The sequence below is a fragment of a genome, unplaced genomic scaffold (assembly GCF_019419815.1).
Source record: "Pyrus x bretschneideri cultivar Hongxiangsu unplaced genomic scaffold, Pyrus_bretschneideri_v1 Contig6, whole genome shotgun sequence".
Taxonomy (NCBI): Eukaryota; Viridiplantae; Streptophyta; class Magnoliopsida; order Rosales; family Rosaceae; genus Pyrus; species Pyrus x bretschneideri.
The window spans coordinates 5,967,132-5,989,120 of record NW_025999798.1 but is presented as its reverse complement, the minus strand read 5'-3'; the positions used below and the strand labels follow the sequence as shown (position 1 = coordinate 5,989,120).

Genomic DNA, 21,989 nt, shown 5'->3' with positions numbered 1-21,989 from the left:
AGTGGGGTTTAATGATATTTGAGGCCAGCTCTAACTTAATCCAGACTGACCAGTGAGAATGGCAGCCGACACTTCATTTGATTACCAATCACATCTGATAGGGAGCTGTACCACACTCTAACTATGACTCCCTCTTTTTGGTGGGGATTCTCTCCTCTATCTTTTTCCCTCCCCTTCCCTCCCCTCCTATCTTCAGTTTTTTTTTTCCTTCTCTCTTTTTTACTTCTTATTAGTCTCTACAACAATGGAATCTTGAGCTTTCAAAGAGGAGGAGAGAGAAGGGGAGATAAAAATAAAAAATAAAATAAAAAGGGAAGAAAATCCTTGTCCATCTTTGCATAGCCATGATGTCCCCATACTTATCAATATTGATCAAATATTGAGTAAATTGTCGTTTGACCCTCTAAATTATTATTTTAGTTGAAATTGACATTTTAAACTATTTTTTGGTAAAATTACCCCTTAAGCTTTTTGAAATTAGCCAATTAATCGCTGACCATCATATTCATGAAAATTCCATCCACTTTGCCATCAGCAAATACTGGCACACAATCAGCATATGAATCACTCTTGGTTATAAAGTCATGCCAGTATTTGATAACAAAGCAAATGAAATTTTATCAAATTTTACGGTAAGGAATTAATTGGCTAATTTCAAATAGTTTAAAAGAGTTAGTTTAACAAAAAGATAGTTCAGGAGGTTGATTGCAAATGAGTAACTATCTAGAGGGTCAAGCGTTTACCCTCAAATGTTCAACATTATCATCCTATTAATTCACATTTCAATGTCATGCAGACCATCATGAGTTCTAACCTAAAAGCCATACTAATGCTTATGCATGTCCCATGTTCTAAAATAATTTTTCACACTCTTTGGAATGCCATTGTGATGTTATCTTATGTCAATCATGCATTGATAAAAACGCATAATAGTGTGTAATTGGTTTCACAAACGATTGGCAAATCAAGCACATAATCTAAAATGCATAATAAATTGTTGATTATAATAACTTAAATTACAATCTCCTAGCTACTACTCATATGCAATTGGTCTTAAAGTATTGAGTCAATTGAGCACTGCAAGTTACAAGTTACAAATATTACAAGATGTTGTGGTCCATGCATCCACCTATATTTATACTTCTACTCTTATATAAAAAATAGACTTCCATGACATTTCCATCTAGAGGGCTTTTGGCTTTTGGCTTTTGGCTTTTGGGAATTTTCATTTTTATGTCATGTTGCATTTGGCACTCAAAACTCAAAATTTAATCTATGAATGGAACTTCTTGTACTAGTACTTGGGGCGTAGACTTTGCTTCCTATTTTTTTCACTTGGCCTCGTTTTGTTTTTCTTCCTTCTCACCTACCTTGGACACAAAGCTTACACTACTTGCAGAGAAAGACTGAGGTCCGCTGGCTTTGAGCAACATTTCCTCGTAGACCGTAACATCATTCTTATACTTATACCATTGGGCACACCATACATAAATTCCGAAATTAACCACGCTAAGGATCGCGAGGAACCAATAGAAATAGTCCGCGCGGCTTTTGTTCATATCGCGCCCTTCCAGCCACCCCATTTTGTTCTTAGTGAACTTGCTAGTGATGGTGTTAATGAGCTCGACGAAAACCGTGCTCAAGTAGTAGCCAATGGACAGAGAGAGCCAAGAGAAGGAAGTGGAAAGAGAGCGCATGCCGGCGGGTGCCTCCTTGTAGAAGAATTCCATCAGCCCTACGAGTGTAAACATGTCCGCGATTCCAAAGATCGCGTAATGGAAAGAGAGCCAGAAGAGGCTGATTTTGTGGTTGTGGTGAACCATCTCGTGTTTTCGTTTAACTTCTACGATTCCTGCTATGGCCATTGAGATGGCTGAGAGGACAAGCCCCACCCCAACTCTCTGGAGGTGGGTTATGCCATTGGGGTGACCCGTGATTTTGCGCAAGAGGGGAACGAAGGCAAATTCGTAGACTGGAATAAGGAGGGTCATGAATACTAGAGGAATCACTGGGATTGTGGTGGATGGGACATCAAAATCGCCAATGCGTGTGTTCATGAGGGTGCCTTGTTGGATTGAAAGGGTTTGCAATTGGGCTAAGCATGTGCTCATGAGGATTGTGCTTAGAAGAATAGGCATCATCCTTGCCAAAACCTTCACTTCTTCCACCTGTGTTACTGTGCAAACTTTCCATTTTCTTGCTGCGTTCGCGCCATTCGGGAGAACGGCTGCCTTGTCTAGTAATCTGCCCAAAGAAAAGTTGATAGTCTTGTTAATTGGTATTTTTTTTGCTTATTTTGCACGTTTTCTTGAACAGCAAGTAACTATCAAAGAGACTCCTAATACTAAGTTCCTAATGACCAAAAAAGTTCGTGTATTAGAAGTTACAACCGATGTCAGTCACGTGATCAATTATTATCAGAAACGTGTTATATTCAAGTTTTAAGCAAGAATTTCTTCTTAGACTGTCCAAAGTTATGTAAGCGAAAAGGTGGTGATAACAAATGAAGGCTTTGAGGAACCTGCCTGAATTGATTGCTGTGAGGGATGAGCTCTGCTTTAGAAGCAGAATCGCGGGCACGTATTTCATACAGTTTATCAGAATTCTGGGGTACCTCCACCTTCCAGTTCTTTACAGACACCACCAGTACCTGCACAAAAGGGTCATCTCAAATTAATCAGTCCACTGTTAGTGGCATTACTAATCACCCTATATTTTCCAAGTTAAACAACGGGAGAGGAAGGAAGAGAGACCTCTAAAACCCTAATCAAAGGGCTCTCTCCTGGAACTCGGACGCGATAATATGGCTTTCCCAATGCAACAAAGATAAGACCAACTGCAGCGCAGGACAAGGAGATGATAAATCCGATATCCCATCCAACATTTGAGCTCACATACACCACAAATGTGACACCAATCACAGCTCCAACTGTTATGCTAAGCAAAAACCAATTGAAGAAGCTGGCTATGTGCTTGTGCTCATTGGGATCTTTGGAGTCGAATTGATCAGCTCCTAAAGCTGGGATTGCTCCTCTGATTCCGCCTCCTCCAAGTGCCACAAGGGAAATCGAAGCGTAAAACAGTAGGGCTTTTGTGCCATGCACACAGGTTGATTCCAGACAAGGTAGAGGTTGCAGGTTTTTTTCATGGGCTTGAATAATCAGCAACATATATCCCTGCAAGTCAAAACACAACATATATATATATATATATATATATGTATGTATGTATGTATTGATTAGTGTAGTCCAGGTGTGAAACAGACAATCTGTTCTGTACTGAAGAACGAATTGTGATAAGTCATCAATAATGTGTCGATGTCCCTGTTACCAACAAACACGATGACGTTATCTATATTTGTTTTGCAATATCGATGCAAGTATGTTTTTAAACAGACTTCCTACACAGAGAATTTTTGTTGATTAAAGTAAGTTCTTTTTGTTTTTCCGTTTAAGATGAATCGGATTAAGTACGTTGGGAGGATGGAAAGAAACAAGATTTACCAGCAACTCGATGACGCCAAAGAGTAGAGTCGTGTTGAGGCGGTTCATGTAGGCATCAGAGATGAATCCTCCAACAATGGTGAGCAAGAATGTGGTGCCCAAGTAATTTGTTGTGGTTGTTGCAGAGCCAGAGAGGTCGAAGTGGATGACGAACATGAAGTATAAAACCAGGCTGGCCATGTTAGCCACAAAGCCTATGTTATCCAGGAACATCATTGCTGCACACAAAACACATTCAGCATGAGCTCAAATTAACGTGATTTCTCGTAAGAGTAACGCTATTTAGACACATAAATGACACTCCTTCTGATATAGGTGGTTCTCAAATATAATTGTACATACCACTAAAGAGTGTGTCAGTCTTAAGTGTCTAAATAACATTATAGTGTTCGTTAAGTTATCCGAAAGTTGTCACTTACCAAAGATAAAATAGTTGGCCTTGAATCCACCTTGTTTCCTCTTCGAGGGTTCATAGTCTAAGTCTTTAGCACCAACTTCATTGTCCTACAAATCAAAGCCAACTAATATTAGAAAATGACATACAACATGTTGTAGTTCTAACTTCTAACTAACAACCATGTATGTTCATATTTTTTTGGGTGTGGGCATGTGTAAAATGCTAAAGTTGAAGAAGCAAGGTAGGACACTTTAAATTTAGAGTCTATGTGCTTTTAGAATGGCTAAAGGAGCTACTAATAGCATTTGGAGAAAAAAGTTAAAATACAATTGGATTCAAAAGCACTTTTTAGTAGTTTGTTCACGAAATATTTTCACAAAATACTTGAAGTTTCTATAAAAACAATTTAATAAATTTCTACTAAAAGTGTTTGTGAGCAAAAGTGCTTCCGTCCTAGTAATTACCATGACGAGGATGTTAGCGAGTTCCTTTGTCAAAGAGAAAGGATGGTAGAGACTTTGGAAGACGAAGAGTGAGTGCGGAGAGAGGAGAGAGGAACTCGTATATGTGTAAATGGTGAGGGAGGTTCCAAGTATGTGTGCGTGTGTGTGTGTGTGTGTATTATACTTAGGAGGAAGGGAATGTGTTTTTGTTTAGACTTTAAAGAGCAGAAAAATGTTACGCCATCATCTCCAATGCCGGTGGCATCCCAATTGTGGATGCATACAAAAACAGTGGCATTCCAACTCCCAAAATCCCGACGCCAAACAACACCATAAGCCGGCGGACCGGCCGTGAGAAATCCAACACTTACTTATCTCAATCATCGTTGCTTTTGACAGGGATCTAATCTAACCGATCTACCCCTAATCACTCTCCTAATATAAAATTTAGAAACACAAATATATAATTTAATTACAAATGTTGTTTTCTAACATATGATGTGCAAGCTATAAGGGCAGCATTAGATGACAAATTCCCAAACAACGTCAAAGGTAGAACGAAAGATACTTAGGCCATCTCCAATCAAAGGAGGGTTAAAGGGCTATGTTTAGCCCTATAGCGAAATTATATTTAAATGAACAGTGTCATGCCATATTTTATATCATCTTCAACCGAGGTGACCAAAGGGCCTAGGCCAAACATAGTCTTTTGACAAAAAATCATGTCCAACCGAGGGGGCATAGGCCAAACATAATTTATTATTTTAATTGAATTAATATAGTTAATTAAATTAAACTACCATATTAAAATAAAATTTTCAGACATATTGGAAGATTATTAAAAGAGGTGGCCATTTGAAATTAAAGGAAGAATTATTGGAAGAAAATAGAATGTGAAGAATTGAAATAAAATGAGATAATATAATATGGAATGGTAAAATGTATGTGAGAAATTGTGTAGGAAAAAAAATTCGTCCAAAAAAAAAAAAAAGAAGTGGGCTAGACTCATTAGGCTGGCTGGCTGAAAATGGCCAGCCTACTAGCCTAATTTGGTGGTTTTGGCCCAGTGAGACCCACAAGCCCTTTGGCCTAACCCTTGGTTGAGTTATTTTTAGTCCTATGACCCTTTGGTCAGGTTGATTGGAGATGGCCTTAGTTGGAGAGAAGTCCCCAAAGGTGACCAATGAGGGCCATTTGGAAATACATTTTCACTGAGTACTTCTCATAAGCACTTTTGTTGGATGCACTTTTTATTATGAGTCCAAAAAATATATTTTGGATTGCTTTCGAAATGGCTAAAAGCACGTTCTAACAATGTGTTTGGTAGAAAACTTAGAAGCGCATATGGCTCATAAAAGTGCTTTTTGGAGAAGCACTTTCCGATGTTTCTTCAAAAAACACTATCAAGTGCTATTTCAAGAAGCGCTCAAAATTTGATATAATTAATAATGAATCTGTAACGAACGCACTTTTGACATAAGTACTTTCTAAAAAGCAATCTCAGCGAGACCTGGAGGCGCTTTTGGTAACATGAAATTGTTTTGTCTTACTAGAGGCACTTCCAAAAAGAACCCGAGTCGGCTTTTCCCGGGGTGTGAGATTCTGGCTGCTAAGTTACGGCCAGAAGGGGCATTAGATGCTTTTGGCGACTTTTTACAATTGAAGACCAGAACCATCCAACAAAAACGTCGAAATCTAGTTCTCCTAGCACTCCACATGTCTGAGTTTACAAGCAGATCTTCCAATCTCTTGCCTCCAAACTTCTTACAAGCTCATTGCATCATTGATTTCACACCCAGTCATCACCTTTGTATTTTCCATCAATTTGTAGTGTACTGCACGGCAGCCATTGCGCACAGTCAAGGCCGGTCGTGTTTGAGCACAAAGAGCAGCAAATACAGCTCAACGAGCGGGTTAGAACATCACATTCATTAGCTTTTTCTGCAAGTATTCCTGTTTAAATCAACAGATACGACTAGGCATTTGGTATCGATGCAGGTTTCATCTTTATCTCGAATCAATTGCTACAACAATCAATCAATAAATAAATGTGGACAAAAATTTTCAGTTGATTACATGTATTGTTTCTATTTTTTGGTGAACAGATCTTGTAGGGCATTGTCTTTGGTGAACGGATCTTGTAGGGCATCGTCTTCTACTTGACTGAAGTAGTAATGTGAGGCCAAACAAACGAGTATGTCTGTAAGGATAAGACCCGCCACATCGAAAACAAACTTCGGGGCAAATAAACCCCATACCTGCAAGCAAAACATATGGTTATGGGTGTCCAATAATCGTTGAAAAATTAATATTTGTTGACCTTACCATTAGATGCCGCCTGTGCATTGTAACACATATTATAGTTGCTGTGACCGAAGTAGCCATGATGAGCCCATAAATCATGTACACCTAAGACATCGATCACGACCAATTAACTGTCAAACTGGCTAGACAATCCACGAGCCCTATGATCTTACTGAGAGAATCCCTTTTACGAGGATAAAACTTATAAAGATAGCAAACACATGACCTATATGCAACACAATAAACTTACTAGAGATAGTCGTGTGAGCACAAATTTCTTCCCTTTCTCAGTCTGACCCAGGCGTGCAACAAGAAATGGAAGTCCAAATATTGGAAGGATGAGAGAAAAACCAAATGTATCCATTGTAAGGAGGATTGCTTGGGGAACTAGGATGAAATCATCGAACCTGAAAATAACACAGGGTTTTAATAATCTATCCACAGGGCACTATGAACACTCACAAGGGCAAAAGCAGAAGCCAATCACTACTGGATTCTTTCGTTTTCAAAAGATAAGTAGTCAAAAGTGACTACTTATCCAATACCTGTGACTCACCCAATAAATGCAGCACCATATCGGAGGCCGTCAAAAGCACACCTGAAGAAAAGTTTATCTTGGGTTATGAAACATAAGAGGGCGAAAAATGTTGAAAACAATGCAAATATAATATAGAAAAATCAACTCTTAATTAAATCATAAAAGTTATTTTTGTAGGGACCAAACCAAAATGATTCCAAAACTAACGCAAAGTGTGCTGATAAGAGAAATCAGAAAACAAGAAAGTCACAAAGTAGGAAGCAAGCAACAAACCAATGACCGGTGCAGAAAAACAGGCACACAGCAAAAAGGCTCCACTGCGTTACAGGAATAGGATCAAGCATCGTATTCCAACTGCCTCCATCTTTGGCATCCAGCTCTATGTTATCCAGCCTCATTATGCAATAACCTGTCAAAAGTAAAAAGAAAAATTATTACAGGTACCAAAACTTTAAGAAAAAGAGCAACAAACTGTTCCATAACAACATGCTTTATCCAATTAAACAACATCTACGACTGAACAAATATTGAAATAAAAAAGTGAAATATAACAAAGGCCAAAAGGTGGATGCAAAAGTACCAAGGGAACTTTTATTGGCCAAAACAAACCATTCAAGAGAAAATAAAGCACCGACACTATAAATAACTAAAGCACGCACCTCCAATAACGAATGCTAAAGCAATCCAAGGACCCTGCTTTCCCAACAGAAGAATGAGTGTTGAGCTCCAGGCAGAAAACATGGCCACTGTTTTAATATATAAGACTTTGCTGCAATCTGAGGATGTCCCTTTATTGAAAAGCTGATTAAATGCCAGTAATAACAATTGTCCAAATCCAATGGCATATATCAGACGAGGAATGTAATTTCTTCCTATGCCTTTAAGCACCTCGGCCAGATTGAATATGTTACTTTCTGAAGCCCAATGCACTGCTATTAGTATATAACTTATATTAGTTCCCATGATAATATACTTCCAAATCCCCTCGGAAGAGCTTCCAGTAATGGCCTTGCGCAGCAAAAATGCCAATAAAATCAGGGAAACTGCCGGTATAACTTCAGCAACAATATTCCAAACTGGAAACCCTGCGGTGATCCTGAGCATCCATGAAGGATATGCATTAATAATTTCAGAACTAGGAGCCTGCTTTGACAATCCAACTTCAATAGTAAATCTGCAAATGGTGATCAGAAGAAGGAAAACAAGTGCCTGCAATTACATCAGCGAAAAATGATCATTACAAGAAACTATATTTGAAATACTTCTATCAGAAATGAACAATAACAAATTTGTAACAGTACTTCCGCAATATCTGATTAAAAAGAATTGGGGCCTTGATGAGGGCACGGTAATAGAAACCTGAGGTAAACAACTACTCACTTCTAATATCATCTTCTTCTTCATGATTGAATATCGCATCTTAATTAGTCCAGTAGTGGCCAAAAGAAAGCATGCCACTTTTCCTTCTTCCACTGCTCACAAGGTTTTCATAAAGAAAAAAACAATGAGTAAAAGTTAGTTTGCCAACATGAGCATTAGCCATGGATTTTGTGCTGCCATCCATACATAAATAAACAGTATCTAATACTTACAGATAAAACTATTCGAGAGGAAGCTGCACGCACGCATCACCACCATAAAACAAGAAAAAATTAAACTGAAGGAAATCCCAGAATCTCCAGATGAAGAAAAAGAAAAACCATATTCCTCCTTCACCTTCTTAATTGCAAGGAAATGGACAAGAAGTGATATCAGCATAATGCCAAGTCCAGCACCCATCATCTTTAAATTAAACTCAGTCCATTTAGAGCGTGCAAGTTCAGCAACACTTGCTAGGAAATCAGAATACAAATTAATTTGCCTCTTAAGAGCAGGCAATAATTCATTGTGGCTTTCCTTTTCGTGTGACAGCACCTTCTTTGTAGTAAGTGACCATCTCTCCTCTGCTTTAGCATACATGTCTGCTATGTGCAACAAATCTTCATGGGAAAATCCAATAACTGATGAAGCAGAATATATATCTATATATCTTTTTACCTAAACAACAAGAATCCAACAATTATTTAATATAATGATGGACGGTTAAAGCTTTCATCTAAGAATTTATGAAGTCCATTGACATAAGATAAATTGCTAAAGTAATACCTGCCAAGAATTGGTGCAGAGTACATTGGCATAATTCAGCATCCATTGTTCCAACTTTGACTGATTTTGGGAATTGCCCACACTATCTTCAAAATTCCATGTTCCAACTCCTAAAGCATAAAGCTGAGGATTAACACGCCCAATACTGAAAAGAAAACCAATATATGTGAAACAGCTAGCATATAAATTCCTCAACAACAAAAAGCTAAAGTATGACACAGTGGTATAGAGGTGAACTTTCCAATGTACATTGATTATTGTGAGATCTACATAAATTAAATTGGAAATGCAGGAAGCTGTTCCACAATACGGGAAATGGGACTGAAACAGATATAAGACGACGTAGATATAAGAAATCAAGTTTTCAAGCAAGTTAAGCTTTGAGAAGGATCACCAGGCATTGTCACTGCACACAAAGTGAATGCACTTTCAGTGTGCAATGCTGTTACAAACTGAGTACCAACTACCATGATAACAATGTATAACAAACCCAGATAATCCAACCACGTGATCATTTGACCTCACACAAAGATAAAAACAAAAAGCCCATTTTGCATGGCATTTTGCGCTACAGTGGCAGCTTCATCCAATAGATTACCTTAGGGTCTTTTATTTTTTATTTTTTGGTCTAGAAATGACCAAACTGATCAAATGTTGTCCATATAAGAACTGCACTCAAATAAACGAAACAAATGTTGACTTCATGATCGCTGAATGTTTCATTTTATTTTCATCAAATACTGGCTTGCGGCTTGCCCATGGTATTATTGATTGTAGAAGAGAATAAGGAGCTGAGGTAGTCATGTCATGATCAATATAATCAATAAGCAATGGCATGCATAATGGCGTAAATTAAATTGACAGGATGCTTACACTACACCTTCCAAAAGGAAAGGGGATACCAAGCAGCGCTGATATTGTCACTGCAAAGTCAAGCTGCAGAGAGTGACTTGACTAAGGATGGGTGATTGGCAAGTAAGACAAAATCAAATATATTAACCCATTCTAACCTGCTGCATGGAACTTGCAAATATTCCTCCCATCCTGGAGCCAAACAATTAATAATTTATTCAGAACAAAAAATTAACTTATGAGTTATGACCCATAAAAACCTAATTAAAAATGCCATTAACAAAGAGATCTTCTTTAAAATTCTCTTAAGGCTTATAGGACTCCTACCATATGGAGAGTCTGAAAGACAAATTAGTTTTATGACTATCTAATCAAGTTTCATCAATCCCTGCAAGTAATAGGAAAAATTAGATTTTGCAAATTTAAACTTTTTTAATTGTCCAACCATTTTGAATGTTTCTCTTTTCATTTTCAAGGAATAACTTAAGCCTCCATAAAATATAAGAGAAGAGTGGCAAGGAATCAACTCATTTGTAGGTGGAAGATTTCTACGTAATTTATAAGCCACAAGCATATATATGTGCTTAGGGAGAGAGGGGGTACCAAATCAAGTTCACAAGATGAAGTATCAAACTCTGATGGTATGGAAGATGGAGGATTCTTAAAGCTCACAGCAAATAATGATGTCTCAACCTGCGTTGTGTCTTATTAATTTAGCATGAGTAAAACAAAAGACAAACAAAAACTAAAACAAAAACGTTTAAGAAAAACACATTTAATTTGTACCTCTTCAGAACTCCCCCCACCATGATCTCCATTCACAGTCTGTCCATGATCGCCCATCACAAGTAAAAGAGTATTCTCATGTAAGCCCCCTGGCGCAGACTGCCTCTCCAGTGCTTCAACTACTTTCTAAAGCAAACTGATCAGTTTGTGAGGAAATTAGGGAAGGATAGATAAAAGGCTAGACCTATTGCATTAGGTGAACAAGATGAAGGGCACCAAGCAAATGTATGTTCCTAAAAGGCTAAAACTATTCAAAAATTTGAAACAATGACCCAAAGGTTTCAGAAAGTTGAGGAAAGAAAATATTTTCAAAATATTTCCCACGTGTTCGGGGTTCAAAATTATACTTGTATTGCTTATCTTGGAAGAAAAGGGAAAAAACACGTAAAAAATATTAAAAACTGGGTAATTTATCACAGGGAGCCAAGTAACAGCCAACTAGTAAGTAACTAATAATTATATATCCATAGACGCAAAGTGTCCAATGAAGAATATTGTGTAAGAGCAATTTCCATTTGTGAGTTTGAAGACTTACCAGCAAGACATTGTTGTATTGCTCCAACTTTTCTATCATTTGCATAGAATCAACCCCAAATATGTGCCCAGCATGATCCTGACAATTGAGATAGTTTTAAATACAACAACAACAACAAAGCCTTTTCCCACTAAGTGGGGTCCGCTAAATTGAGATAGTTTTAAATAAATAAATAAATTATATAGAGCCTGCACAGCTTTCAGTGGAAGAACATAATCTGCTTCTCATACGGAACCCTTGGTTACTTGAGCAGTTCTTCAGAGAGGAACAATAGGCACAATATCCAAATCTATTTATCACTGAAAAAAATCAAGCAATCAAACCATACCACACCAAGAAAGTGTGCGATAAGAACATCCCAATCTTCTTGGTACAAGAATGGAAGAAGGTGCTCAATGCAGCCATTGTCCACCTGGAACAGAAAGACAAATTACTTCAATCCATGATCAAATTCAAAATATGACTGAATTCAAGAAAAAGGTTAAAAAGTGAAATGTTTTTGTTAGGCATACCGTATCAAGATCTCTAACATTGAAAGAGGGGTAAGGAAAAGATTTTTCAAAATGACGAGGAAACAACTGCGTCCATGTATCGTCCCCCATCATTACAACTCGCTTTCCATTTTTAGCCAACTGCAGGTTGGTCCACACTTCAGACTTACGACAATAAGTTCTACAACTTGAAGGAAGGAATAACGATGCCAAGTAAATCATAGTGAGGAGAGAGAAAGAGAGAGAGGGAGAGGGAGAGGGAGAGGGAGAGGGAGAGCAACCTGATGTATCAAGTTATCTTCCACTATTGCTGGAGCACCAAAGCTGTTCCCAACATCAATAAAAGTCGGCAATCCACCGGTTGTCAAGCCCTAAAAAATTTTGGAAGGGAAGCAACTGACACAGTTAAAATTCATCCTTGGCATGAGGCCAGCAAGCAGGCTCTAAATTCACCAAATTCCGAATATGAAGCATGCATTGCTGCTAGACTAGAAAAGCAAACTTAAAAGCATGGAGCATCAAATCATAATCCATGAAAGACTAAACTTAAAAGGTGCATGAAGCATTGTGCAAAGCAACCCTCTTGAAGTTCTTGCAATTTCAAACAAGTAAGTGAAAAGGCTAACCTTCAAACGCTGCAAACTCGTTGTTGGCGGATCAGCAATGGCTTTAAAAATCCGAGCGGTCGACGCATTTCTGGCTGCCATGTCTTGAACAAGTTTTAATTTGTCCATCCATGGTTTTGATTCTGCAACAACATTTATCAAGCACTCGACTTTACAATCGCAATCGCATTGCAGGCAACAACTAATGAGGTGAGAATTGAAAATGCTAACCTGAAAGAAAGTACTGGGAGCCACAAAATCAAACCTGAAAAAAGCAAAGAGATTAACAAAACTGAGATTGCCTACATTATTTTCTTGGATAAATTTGATAAATTTGAAATGGGGTTTACCTGAGGGCGTCGAAAACGATGATTACAAGGCGCCCAACAGCAGGCTTGCTCCAGCAACGCTGCTGATTCGGGTCAACGGTGTCGTTTCGGTTCTGGGTTTCTGGAACGGAGTAGGAGCAAGGCGACTGCGAACCGTCGGAGCAGTTGCTGTAAAATGGAAGTTCCGTCCGGGTGAGAAGAAAGCCTCTGGTGAATAAGAGAATGGCGACGACGTGGAGCGCCATGATCGCCCAGGGAATCCATATTCGTTTTCCCATCTTGCACGTAATTGCAGGAAAAAAGAAGAAGAAGAAGAAGAAAAGGGATGCTGGTTTCTGGGTTTCTTGTGGGATCTTGAATTTTAAGGGCAGTGATTGCCGCGCGTTGATGGCGTTTGATTCAGTGCATGACTTCCATCTTGCAACAGCACTGGCGTTTGCATTTTTTCTTGCTCCGGCTGCTTCTCGCACTCTCTTCTTTTGGCAATTTTTTTTTTTAAATTTATTTCCAAAAACGGACTCGTGGATAGTTCTATTAATTATGTCAATTATTTTGCCAAATTGAGATTTATTTTTATTTTTATTTTTATTTTTAAAAAGGAGGACAACATGTAATAAGTTACGGTTATTTATCTCTTTCGGAGGAGATCGGGAACACTCACATAGACATTTCAACCTTTTTCTAACCACAAGTCTGACAAAGATTTATTTTTATTCAATTTGTAATATATAAAGCCTCTGAATTTGAAGCAGATGGGTAAAGTTTTAATTCCGCTTAATATATTTCTCATACTCAAATTTACGTAATTCAAGTATTTACTAACTTTTATTGTGAATTCAAGTAGTACTCTCCCTTGTGTTGTTTTGAAAAAGTTATCAACTTCATAACAGTAATCACCTTGTTTTGACTTGTAATCATTTGTGTTAAAAAATAAATCTCAATTTAATTTAATTATATAGTTTCAAAACACATTGGTGGTACACAGTTTTGTAGCATTACAGAATCAAAAGCCAAAGCAGCTTCCTTTGGCAAATTTGATTACATTCTTCCGGCAAGGCTTTTCTTGTCAGTTAGTCAGTTAGGCAGCTGAAAATCAACCGATTTTCGCGTCGGCATGCAACTTTACCGCGTTCAAAATGAAGATTCTTCTTCCATGGATGCACACCCTATCACGGTGCCACGAGCTGACCCAGTCATCGGTCTAGTTTCCCTCCATTTTAATGGCTTAACCGAGGGGTTGCAAACCCTCACCACACCCAACTTCACAATGTCAAACCTCCCGGCACCAGATTGTTCCCACTTGAGAGCCTTCCCTCCCAGAACATAAAGTTCGCGTCTTAAGGCAGCAAAACCGTAGCCAAAAGCCTCCAGCTGCCGAGGGTGATCGCGAAAAATCACCGATGGAACTGAGCCTATGTTGTACCACTCTCCCTTTCAGTATCCCTTGTTTTAATCAAGCTCTCGCCCCAGTCTACAACAGTATATATTTGATTATCTCCTATCACCTGAACTGCAAATTGCATTGCCCTAGAAAAAGGCCAGATGTCTTCCACGGTGCACCATGTTCCCTCGGATGGAGTAAAAACCTCGGAGGTATTTTGGTCCGGCAGGCCTACTTGGTCACTGAGAACATGAAATCTGCCTTTGTATGATAAACCTAAGCAGTCCATCTGAGGATTAAGCATTGGCGGCAACTCCTCCCATCTGAAAATTTCAAACAGTTATAACTCGAGTAAAGAATTACCAGATTAAGAAAGACAACAGAAGAAAGAGACACAATTGAATCAGTTCGCTATAATATTATCACAAACACGTATCCACACATAACACAAGAAGCAGTGATAGTAACATCAGTTCTCAGACATATTTGAAGTGCCAAATATAGGAACATACTTATTAGCCACTGGATCATAAACCTCGGCAAGAGCAAGCCCTCTGGTGCAAGATAAGTTGCGGCCCCCAGTAACGTAAATTTTACCGGAAACAACACTACATGCAAAATGAGTACGCGGTGTGATCATGCTTGCCACACTGGTCCATTGTTTCTTAAACGGATCAAACAGCATAACCTCATTTGTTACCAAAGGCTTTTTGTGGGGAACCGGTGGATCAGTTCTGCTCATAGGACCCTCCAATAACGAAAAATCGGTTGCAGACACTAATACTCGAAAATCCAGTGTGTTTCCAGTCACCATGAACCGTGGGAATCTTTGGCAAAGGATGCCACCTATCAGCTTCAGAATCATAAGCAACCCACTCATTGTTAGATCCTTCTGTAAGTACAAACAGCCAGTTGCCGCACCATTCTTCTCTAGCTTTATAGTTGGCATAGTCCGAGCTGCGCAATAAATCTCTCCACGTCTTGGAGACAGTTTCGAGCAATCCATGGTACCCATGAGACACCATTGCCAAGCATCTCAATGCCAAATCATCAGGCAATCCAGGAATAACACATTGGTGCAGAGATTCCCTACATTCCAAAGGATTGACAAATTAAACCAACCAAATCCTTGAGAACGAAAAATGAAAAACCAAAAAACCGAAAATCTACATGCATATAGAGCTATAAAATAAAGGTCAGTTCTTTGCAAAACCAACAATTGCATTTACCAAGTAACAGTCGTATGAGAGTTCATCCATCAGCTAAAATTCAAAATTTCGGATTGACCCATACACCATTTCTACAAAATTTTAAGCATGGCATTCTTACTGAACAAAATTGATATGTTAGTTGGGAGCTGAGAGAAACAATTTCTTACATGAATCAATATATCCAGAAAAAAAAAAAAATGGTTCCTTTTTCTTATGAATCTGAAATGGGCACCTGCAACTCCCCTACAGAAATAAAAAACCTACCTGAAAAATTAAAAGAAATGGATTAGACCCAATACCCTCTGATGAATTCAAAAAGTTGAGAAATACTAAAAGAACAATAAAATAAAGAAAATTCAATGGGTGCAAAGGCTTACAAAAATGGCAGGTAAATGCATTGTTTGGCCTTCTGGATTCTGGGTAGAAAATGAAATCCAAGCTAGCTTCTTTTGCAGTTTCAGCGGCTCCAATCCTCTGCGGCTCTCATCACTTACTTTCAGAACTTGATGGGGAAGAAGAAGACGACGACCAAGATCCCACAGACGCAGATTCATTTTATGGGAGGATAAATTGGTTTTCTCTTTTATTTTTAGAGACAACCTAAGTATTCATTGGTTGCTGTGAAACATAACATAATCATTAATCATGTAGTCCCATTCCTACCAACGAAAACACGTTTTAATATCTTTATGCCTTTTTTTATTTGTTGTGGTCATATATGCCTGCCTAGTGCCTACTTTTCTTGAAAATTGAAATAAAAAAGTTAAACTTGTGGCGGAGAAGAACGTTGGTTTATGTTTACCGGATGAAGAATGTTGGGAGAAATATTTTGTCGATTGGAGTTATAATATAAATTTCAAGTACTATTACTTTGAGATTTACTGAATGAAAACTCAATTTTTCGATGATCTGATCAGAGTCCCTAGGACCGAAGTGTTTGTAATCTCTTTTTTTTTTTTTTCTGAAGGAAAAAGAACTGTTTGTAATTTAAACTTCATATTAATAAAATTTTATTTGTCAATAAAAAAAATCAATGAAATTACTATTATACCCTATTATATATAACTAAGAGAAAATATTAAAAATAAATGGAACATTATAATAATTTTGCACAAACAAATTTTTGTTTTTTTTCTCTAAAACTTCACAGCCATATCATCATATCGTTACCTAAACTCACTATCTCTCTCATTTGCAGCCACCCACGTCTTTTTTTTTTTCCACTTTTTCTAACTTCCCCATTCCACTAATTTTTTTACATAAATTTAATTTAATTTTTTTTAAATATTAAATCACACATAGTGTATTTACTGCATCTAGTAATTTATTAAGTTAGTTTTGAGGTGATCTACTACTTTATATAAAAGAAAAAAATGGCAAGGATAAGTTTCGATACTTCGCGACTAATTTACGAAACTTCGTGTTTACAATCAAAATTGTTCATATTAAAAAATCACTATGTAGAGATCAACTTAGCAAAAACGTAATAAAATATGAACGTTTAATCATTGTACAGCATAAAACAGATGGTCAAGATACAATAATAGCATTACAAATTATCTATCTATTTGTTATAGTTGATTGATTAAACAATCTTATCTTTTAATTAATTTTTTTCAAAAATTCTTTACAAAGTGGTTGATAATATAAATCGTTGTCATAAGTATAAAGTTTTGTAAATCAGTCACAAAATATTTTGAGGAAGAGTTCTTAATCAATCTTAAAGAGCCAAACATTTCTCTTAAAAAAAAATAGTAAGAAAGTTGATGATCAAATTGAAAGTCAAGCAAATAAATCAAACGAAGGTTATAAGTTCATGTGACATTACTAAATTTGATTGACCAACATAAAATTTTCCTTTTAATAACAGTCGAACTGGCAGTGCCTGCCATGAGGCACGAGCCTTGCATCACGAGTTAATGGGCTATCTTGTGGGTCAGCCCATTTCTTAATATATACTAGTATGTGCTCAAACATAAAGGGTGTGAAATTTTTTACTTTTGTTTTTAAAATTGAAAGAGAGATCAAGGAAGAGAGTGAGAGAAAACGTGGGAGTTAGGAGAAAGGTTTATTTATTTGTTTTTTTTTAATTTTTAATTTTTTAAATTAAAGATGATAAAATTACATGTAGGTGAGGTTTAAACAAAAAACAGCAAAATTTGTTTTATGAAATTATATTGCTGTTCATAACTTTTTTATTGTGATAGAAGAAAACAAAAAGTTTTTTCATCATCTTTTGGTTGACAAAGAGGTTTTGAGCTCGTTTGGATGTGTTTTTAAAATGATTGAAAGCGTTTTTAGTGAAAATATTTTTGGGCTTCAAAAACACTTAAAGTGCTTTATGCAAGAAATACCAGTTATGTGCTTCTTTCAGGAAGCACTTTAAGTGATTTTCCAGGATTTACTTGCATCTTTACTAATAATTGGTTCTAAAAACATTTTCACCAAAAACGTTTTTAGTCATTTCAAAAGCACATCCAAATGAGCTTTTCATTAATGTGTAGTTTAGAGAGTAAATTATAGCAATGATCCATCAACTAAAAATTTATTATCATTGGTCCCTCAACTCATCAAAATGTGTAGCTATGGTCATTTTCATCAACTTTGTCAAAATTTTGTCAAAATGAGTTATGTTGGAATGATCATTGCTACAATTAGGGCCCCTCAACTCATCAAAACGTGTAGCTATGGTTTTTTTTCGTAAACTTCATCAGAAATTTGTCAAAACGTGTTATGTTGGAAGGGCCATTGCTACAATTGGGTTAGAGTTGAGGGACCATTGCTCGAATTGGGTTAAAGTTAAGGAACATTTTCTCCAGTTTGATTAAAGTTGAAAGATCAATGATAATGAATTTTTAGTTGAGAGACTATAACTGCATGTTTTGATGAGTTAAGAGATCAATGGTAATAAAATTTTAGTTAAGGAATCATTGTTCTAATTAAATTAAAGTTAACGCACCATGACTACAGGTTACTCTTAGATATATAAACCACGAAACTTACCTAACTGATGCCTTTCATGCACGCGCAAGTCACGTGCTCAGAGTCGTACAAAAGAAAATCACAGAACGGATAAAATTGTAACCGCGAAGCCGAAGCATCTTGGACTTTGGAAGGTGCTTTTCGTACTAACCAAGAAGTCAAATCGATTCGACAGAGAAGGCCGTTGCGCTCGAAGATCAACCAATCCAACGCAGTTCGAAGCTCAAAAATGGTGAGAGGAATTCGAAGGCCACGATCGAACGGAATGTTGCCGCTGCTGGCACTTCACACCTTCAGTGAGTATTACAGGCTCGACCGGAAACCACCCATCACCGCCGGACTTATTGCCGCCAACTCTCTTATCTACTTACGCCCGGATTTTATTGACCCCATTCTTCCTTCCATTGAAGAAGTCAGGTTCAATCCCCACCTCATCCTTAAGGTAATTTCTCGTTTCTTACTCAAAAACCCCAAGTTATTGTAAAATTTTAATTTTGCCCCTTTTTATAATTCCATGTATGCAATAATCTTGTGAATTTTAATTTTTTTTTTTTTGGGTTATATTTTGCTACAACTGATTTTTTTTTTTATTTTATTATTATTTATTTTTTATGAACAATGTAAATAATAACCCAGATTTGTTGCTTTTTCCAGTTTATTATTCCAATTTCTAAGTTATGAAAAACCCCAAATTTTTTGTAATGTGCTAATTTCGGTCCCTTCCATGTAAATTTTATTTTTTTTCTGTTAGAATTTATCGCAAGCTACAACCTTTTTCTTGTTTTGGTTTCATATGTCAATTGGGTTTTAATGGGTTCATTATCTATATAATGTGGTGAGCCTTTTTTTCTGAATTTGGTTTGAACAGTATGGGGACTTGAAGCGGTTCTTCTTGTCGCCGTTCTTCCACGCCGGAGAGTCTCACTTGGTTTACAACATGCTCTCCCTGTTATGGAAGGGGATTCCGTTAGAATCTTCAATGGATAGTGCTGAATTTGCATCCATGGTTGCTGTCCTGCTGGGTATGTCCCAAGGAATGTCACTGCTGATTTCCAAGTCCCTACTATTGTTCTTTGACTATGATTGGTCTTTCTACTCTGAATACTCTGTTGGGTTTTCTGGGGTTCTCTTTGCCATGAAGGTCGTGCTCAACTCACAGACTGAGAACAGTTATGTGTATGGAATTCCAATACCGTCTCATTATGCTGCGTGGGCAGAATTGGCTCTTGCCCAAATGCTGGTACCTGGTGTCTCTTTTGTTGGCCATTTGAGTGGAATACTTGCCGGTCTTGTGTATGTCTGGCTGAGGGGTTCGTATAATGGTTCAGACCCACTTACTGCTATCTTCAGAGGTGTTTTTGGTGTGCTGAAATGGCCTCTGAGGTTTTTACAGCGCTTGTTTCCGCGGAGGCAAGTATCCGGTAGAGGACCTGTTGGTTGGAGTCAGAGAGGAATGTCTGTATCTGGTTTCTGGAGGTGCCATGCTTGTACGCATGAGAATTCTGCTTGGCTAGATGTATGTGAAATGTGTTCGACAAATAGGAGAGGGGATGGCTACGGCAGTGGCATGGGTTCACCTCAGTCACCACATTATTCTGGTCACCTTACTTTGGAAGAGTTAAGACGGCGGAGGTTGGAAAGATTTAGTAGATGATAGGGGACTCATGAGGCTTGTTACAGATGGTGTTGGCAATGCAGGGCATGTAAATTCAAGCACCTCTTCTGCCCCTCTTCCTGAGTTGGCGAGTGCTCGAGTGGGGTGCGTGGTGCGCGATTGGGTGATTGGGGCACGTGGATTGCAGAAAAAGGTGTTCTTATTGTTGGAGGAAAGGTATTCTTATTGTTGCCGCATTATTAGTTTCACTTTTGATCAATTTTTTTTTCGTAACTTCACATCAAATTCTTTTTATTAGAACTGAAGAGCTTTACCTTACTCCAAAATGATGGATTTTGATAATCACAATTAATGTCCGGTGCTTGTAGATTGCAGTGGAGATGATGGAAGTGAAAGATCTCCAAAGAAGGCATTCTCAAATAAGAAATCTGCTCTTCTGCAGCTTGTGGAGGGAAGTCTAGTTCCCAAATCGATTATTTTCTGTAACAAGGTAAGGTGGAACCTTTCCGTTTTGACTTTCGAGTGGCTTACCACTGACTTTTTCCTTTCTCTGAATATGGAACTTATTTCTTCTCAAGTCACTTCATAAAGTTCAACTCAAGTTTGCTTTTCCTTTCCAATAGGCAGATTGAGAAATGCACAAAAGTTGAGAATATATTAACGTGTTTTGACAGAAGTGGAACTCGCGATCGAGTTCTACCATTCCACTCTGCGTTGGCTCAAGGATCAAGGCTCGCAAATATGGAGGAGTTCACCATCTCTAATTCAGAGGAAGTCTCACAGTTTTTGGTTTGCACTGATAGGTAGTACTTCTATTGCTTTCTGCATCATTTCCTGTACTGAACTTTGCTTACATATAGTAATCAGCAAGTTGACGTTTATGAAATATCTGGCAGAGCATCGCATGGAATTGACTTTTCGGTGTGGATCATGTTATACTCTTCAACTTCCCTCGCGATACAAGTATGTGCGACGTGTAGGAAGAACAGCCAGAGGTGCTGTAGGAATAGGGAAGGCATTCATCTTTGTGATGGGGAAACAAGTCTCCCTTGCCGGAAAGATAATGGAAAGAAACCGAAAAGGTCACCCGGTGCATGATGTACCAGCTGCGTATGAGCTTCTGTATTAAGGGGTTTTTGCCTGCTTGTAAAACCTGAGTTAGAATTGCCACAAGAACTAACACCTTATATTTTTCTCTCACAAAAGTTCTTCAACATCAAGTGAAGTACAACGCTGGCCTGGGGAAAAATGACCGGCAATTTTCTTAATATACGCTTTTGCAATCTTTAAATATGATTAAGAAAACAGACTGTACTAATTATGAAATATGAACGGAGAAAATTCGTTAATCACAACTGGATGGACAAGGCACGTGCCTTGTAGCAGGACACAATGCTATAAGCAAGTTATTTTTTATAATTTAAGCCAAGCTTTGCCTCTTATTGTTGGTAAACAATAAACACATTGTTTCTTTGATACAAGCAAATATTGGGGTCGAATCATTCTGATATGGTCGCGAGTGTACGAGTAAATGCTCTTTGAAATTCAAGTTGAATTATAGTATCTTTTAACGATAAAAATACATTGATATACATCTATAATCAATAATTACTTAAATTGAGGGAATTACCTGACAAACAAACAAAAAAAAAAATGAAATTACACTTCCTTAAAAGATTATTATTTTTAATTATAAATTAAAATCACACCTTCAAAGCATAATTTAAGAAATTTGGCTGATGGGAATAAAACCCCTTTGGCAAATTTTTATTTGAAATAAAATAGAAAAAAGAAAGGTGGTGCTGTCTAGACATCCAATTTTACCTCCACACACTTTTTGGTAATTTTATTTTTTATTTTCTTCAATTCATT

General features: G+C 37.5%; 4 protein-coding genes across 9 annotated transcripts; 1 reads left to right on the top strand and 3 right to left on the bottom strand.

Moving 5' to 3' along the window:
- Positions 1 to 1,331: 1,331 nt before the first annotated feature.
- On the bottom strand, positions 1,332 to 4,677 carry LOC103944797 (protein NRT1/ PTR FAMILY 4.5-like). The gene is made up of 6 exons (XM_048571737.1): positions 4,585 to 4,677; positions 3,923 to 4,007; positions 3,504 to 3,721; positions 2,754 to 3,176; positions 2,526 to 2,650; positions 1,332 to 2,244 (listed from the first exon to the last, which is right to left on the bottom strand). Exons 1-6 carry the CDS (start codon positions 4,675 to 4,677, stop codon positions 1,332 to 1,334), a joined length of 1,857 nt encoding a protein of 618 aa, XP_048427694.1.
- Positions 4,678 to 6,325: 1,648 nt separating this feature from the next.
- Positions 6,326 to 13,579, bottom strand: LOC103944722 (GPI ethanolamine phosphate transferase 3). Its single transcript, XM_048571860.1, has 20 exons — positions 12,950 to 13,579; positions 12,832 to 12,864; positions 12,621 to 12,744; positions 12,276 to 12,365; positions 12,016 to 12,135; positions 11,832 to 11,915; positions 11,504 to 11,581; positions 10,969 to 11,094; positions 10,786 to 10,875; positions 10,341 to 10,374; positions 10,211 to 10,253; positions 9,331 to 9,475; positions 8,778 to 9,222; positions 8,566 to 8,657; positions 7,845 to 8,394; positions 7,459 to 7,594; positions 7,204 to 7,245; positions 6,898 to 7,054; positions 6,669 to 6,752; positions 6,326 to 6,601 (listed from the first exon to the last, which is right to left on the bottom strand). The coding sequence occupies exons 1-20, from the start codon at positions 13,204 to 13,206 to the stop codon at positions 6,431 to 6,433; spliced, it is 2,901 nt and encodes a 966-aa protein (XP_048427817.1). The 5' UTR covers positions 13,207 to 13,579; the 3' UTR covers positions 6,326 to 6,430.
- A 272-nt stretch (positions 13,580 to 13,851) lies between these two features.
- On the bottom strand, positions 13,852 to 16,190 carry LOC103944720 (F-box/kelch-repeat protein At1g16250). Its single transcript, XM_048571859.1, is given in 6 exon segments — positions 13,852 to 14,361; positions 14,364 to 14,632; positions 14,822 to 15,030; positions 15,032 to 15,398; positions 15,539 to 15,784; positions 15,898 to 16,190. Coding segments are annotated over 5 exon segments (1,173 nt in total). The 5' UTR covers positions 15,565 to 15,784; positions 15,898 to 16,190; the 3' UTR covers positions 13,852 to 14,059.
- A 2,387-nt stretch (positions 16,191 to 18,577) lies between these two features.
- Positions 18,578 to 21,385, top strand: LOC103944718 (rhomboid-like protein 14, mitochondrial). 6 transcript variants are annotated; one of them, XM_048571447.1, is made up of 5 exons: positions 18,578 to 18,944; positions 19,371 to 20,310; positions 20,486 to 20,607; positions 20,795 to 20,920; positions 21,014 to 21,385. In XM_048571447.1, the coding sequence occupies exons 1-2, from the start codon at positions 18,732 to 18,734 to the stop codon at positions 20,154 to 20,156; spliced, it is 999 nt and encodes a 332-aa protein (XP_048427404.1). In that variant the 5' UTR covers positions 18,578 to 18,731; the 3' UTR covers positions 20,157 to 20,310; positions 20,486 to 20,607; positions 20,795 to 20,920; positions 21,014 to 21,385. The 6 variants fall into 6 exon arrangements, with proteins under 6 accessions (XP_048427404.1, XP_009353462.1, XP_009353460.1 ...); XM_009355187.3 differs by having other exon boundaries at positions 20,792 to 20,920; XM_009355185.3 differs by having other exon boundaries at positions 20,745 to 20,920.
- The last annotated feature ends 604 nt before the right edge of the window (positions 21,386 to 21,989 follow it).

Coding starts and splice junctions, on each gene's coding strand:
- LOC103944797 (XM_048571737.1), bottom strand. CDS start 4,677: ATGGTGTTGTTTGGCGTCGGGATTTTGGGAGTTGGAATGCCACTGTTT. Junction 4,008..4,584: donor CACCGGCATTGGAGATGATG/GCGTAACATTTT, acceptor TTTGATTTGTAG/GACAATGAAGTTGGTGCTAA. Junction 3,177..3,503: donor TTGGCGTCATCGAGTTGCTG/GTAAATCTTGTT, acceptor TTTGACTTGCAG/GGATATATGTTGCTGATTAT.
- LOC103944722 (XM_048571860.1), bottom strand. CDS start 13,206: ATGGGAAAACGAATATGGATTCCCTGGGCGATCATGGCGCTCCACGTC. Junction 9,476..10,210: donor ATCCCCTTTCCTTTTGGAAG/GTGTAGTGTAAG, acceptor TTTTCTTTTCAG/TATTGGGCGTGTTAATCCTC. Junction 8,658..8,777: donor CCTCTCGAATAGTTTTATCT/GTAAGTATTAGA, acceptor CCTTGTGAGCAG/TGGAAGAAGGAAAAGTGGCA.
- LOC103944718 (XM_048571447.1), top strand. CDS start 18,732: ATGGTGAGAGGAATTCGAAGGCCACGATCGAACGGAATGTTGCCGCTG. Junction 18,945..19,370: donor ATCCCCACCTCATCCTTAAG/GTAATTTCTCGT, acceptor TGGTTTGAACAG/TATGGGGACTTGAAGCGGTT.